This window comes from Populus alba, chromosome 8 (genome assembly GCF_005239225.2).
Source record: "Populus alba chromosome 8, ASM523922v2, whole genome shotgun sequence".
Lineage (NCBI taxonomy): Eukaryota > Viridiplantae > Streptophyta > Magnoliopsida > Malpighiales > Salicaceae > Populus > Populus alba.
Window position 1 is genome coordinate 304,223 of NC_133291.1, and position 2,517 is coordinate 306,739.

General features: G+C 34.5%; 1 protein-coding gene across 2 annotated transcripts; it reads left to right on the forward strand.

Moving 5' to 3' along the window:
- Window positions 1-222: 222 nt before the first annotated feature.
- On the forward strand, window positions 223-2,261 carry LOC118045086 (large ribosomal subunit protein uL30w). Of its 2 annotated transcripts, none has more exons than XM_035053614.2 (7): window positions 223-379; window positions 670-873; window positions 974-1,071; window positions 1,165-1,222; window positions 1,594-1,673; window positions 1,758-1,860; window positions 1,951-2,261. In XM_035053614.2, exons 2-7 carry the CDS (start codon window positions 697-699, stop codon window positions 2,164-2,166), a joined length of 732 nt encoding a protein of 243 aa, XP_034909505.1. In that variant the 5' UTR covers window positions 223-379; window positions 670-696; the 3' UTR covers window positions 2,167-2,261. The 2 variants fall into 2 exon arrangements, with proteins under 2 accessions (XP_034909505.1, XP_034909506.1); XM_035053615.2 differs by having other exon boundaries at window positions 226-379; window positions 695-873.
- The last annotated feature ends 256 nt before the right edge of the window (window positions 2,262-2,517 follow it).

Here is a 2,517-nt window from a genome sequence, read left to right on the forward strand (position 1 = left end):
TGTAATGGGGGATCTTAACCATATAAATGAAAGGGGTATGGAATTTGAAAAAGGAGCTAAAGAATGAGAAATTCTCTATAATTTTTTATTATTATTATTTGGACATTTAAATGGGTCATAGCCCAAATCTAAGTTTGGGCCTTCTTCCACTCTCATAACTTAAAATATAATTCTCCCATATATTAACGGCCTAGATCACTTATCCCTTAAAAAGCCCTTCACAATCGCCAGGTCCAAAAAATTAAAGCAACCTCAAAACCCTCTGTAATTACACAACACTCTCTGTCTCCTGCTATATACTCTCCTTAAAAACCCTAACCCTTCCTCTCTGATCCTCTACAGCACGAGCAGAGCTTAAACCAGGCACGTTCTTATCTCGGTGAGTCAACTTGGATCCTGCACTCAAATCTCCCTTGTATTTCACTTCCATTTCTCTCTCTCGATCTACTTGAACCCCTGCCGCTTTGGTATTCAGCTTGTCGTTAAATCTTATTTCTAATGGCTTATTTTCAAAAAAGTTTTTATTTTTGAATCACGATTTATTTTAGCAGGGTTAATTATTAATTATTTTTAGCTATTAATTATAAATAGGAATTTTGTTTTTTTTTTAGGAATAGATTTTGAGGAATTTTGTTGTTGATCATTGATGATTTTGAGGGGTTGTGTTAGCGGGGAGATTGTTAAAATTGTTCAGGGATGGGTGAAGAGGTGATGGTAGCTGTTCCGGAGTCGGTACTGAAGAAGCGGAAGAGAGAGGAGGAGTGGGCATTGGCTAAGAACCAGGAGCTTGCTGCTACTAAGAAAAAGAATGCTGAGAACCGAAAGATCATTTTCAATAGAGCTAAGCAATACTCAAAAGAGTACGAGGAGCAGGTATACTCTGTTTTTTTAATTTAGATTACATCTTCATTGGGGTTTTTTTTTTCGAGGATTGGTTTTTGAATGCAATGGATTTTTTTTATGGAGATTTTAGGGAAAGCAACTTGTACAACTGAAGCGTGAGGCGAGGTTGAAGGGTGGATTTTATGTTGACCCTGAGGCTAAGCTCTTGTTTATTATTCGCATCCGGGGGTATGTGGTTGGATTTTTTGTTGGTTTTTAGTGTCTTTGTTAAGTTTAAAGTTTTATGTGAATTTTCTAATGTATGTAACATTTGGGTTTCAGAATCAATGCCATGCACCCCAAGACCAGGTCAATCTTGCAGCTTTTGCGTTTGAGACAGGTAGCATTTGAAACCTTTCGACCTCTAAATGATTCCAACTAATTAGCTATGTTCATGTTATGATGATATCTGCTTAGCCATTTAGTAGTTGATCTGGATACATGAGGCAGCTGTTGGATGTTTTTTCATTAGTTTATCTTCATTTTCTTGCTATATAGGAAGATGACCATAATGTAGTAATACTATATTACATCACCCATGTAGCCATAGGGACACTTTAATTAATTTCAAGGTTTTGTAATTCTTATAAGCAGACTACAGTTTTGTGATCATTGTTAGTTAGGAGGCACTTTCCATTTAGAGGCTCATGTGATCTAATTATGCTGTTTATTTGAAATTTAAAACTCATACTGTCTTCTTTTTTCTGTCAGATCTTCAACGGTGTCTTCCTCAAAGTAAACAAGGCAACAGTGAATATGCTGCGCAGGGTTGAACCTTATGTGACCTATGGGTATGCATCTCGTCTTTGAAATTTTGATTTTACCAATGGCTCTTTGTTATGCATGTCCCCATTTCTAATGCATTTGCATTTTAGATATCCCAACTTGAAAAGCGTGAGAGAATTGATTTACAAGAGAGGCTTTGGGAAGTTGAACCAGCAGAGAATTCCCTTGACTGATAACTCAATCATCGAGCAGGTTTGTGTCCTTTGTTTGCATGCAAGTACTATTTTAGGATGGGAAGCATTTGCTTTATCATGTTGCTAACATGCTGCATTGTCATCACAGGGTCTGGGTAAGCATGGCATTATCTGCGTGGAAGATCTCATTCACGAGATCATAACAGTTGGGCCTCATTTTAAAGAGGCAAATAACTTCCTGTGGCCATTCCAGCTCAAGGCCCCGTTGGGTGGTTTGAAAAAGAAGAGGAATCACTATGTTGAAGGAGGAGATGCCGGAAACCGTGAGAACTATATTAACGAGTTTATCAGGAGAATGAATTAGGTTTTGGCAGGCTTTTGTTATTTAGTTGTCTGAGGTGACGGAAGAAATCTGAGATTAAAGAAGTTTAATGGGTTTAGTTAAGAATATTTTTTAAATTGAGGTTATAAAATAACTATAAAATATATTAATATATATATTAATATTAATGGTTTTAAATTTAAATATTACATATTTAACTACTATTATTATATCATAAAATAAATAATATTTTATATAAAATATTTTTTATTATTTCATTAAACTATTTATAATTTTATTATGTATAAAATTTTTATGACAAGAATATTATCAGGAATAAAATTGATATTATAGTATGAGTAAATTCAATTCATTCTAAATTAGTTTTTTTAA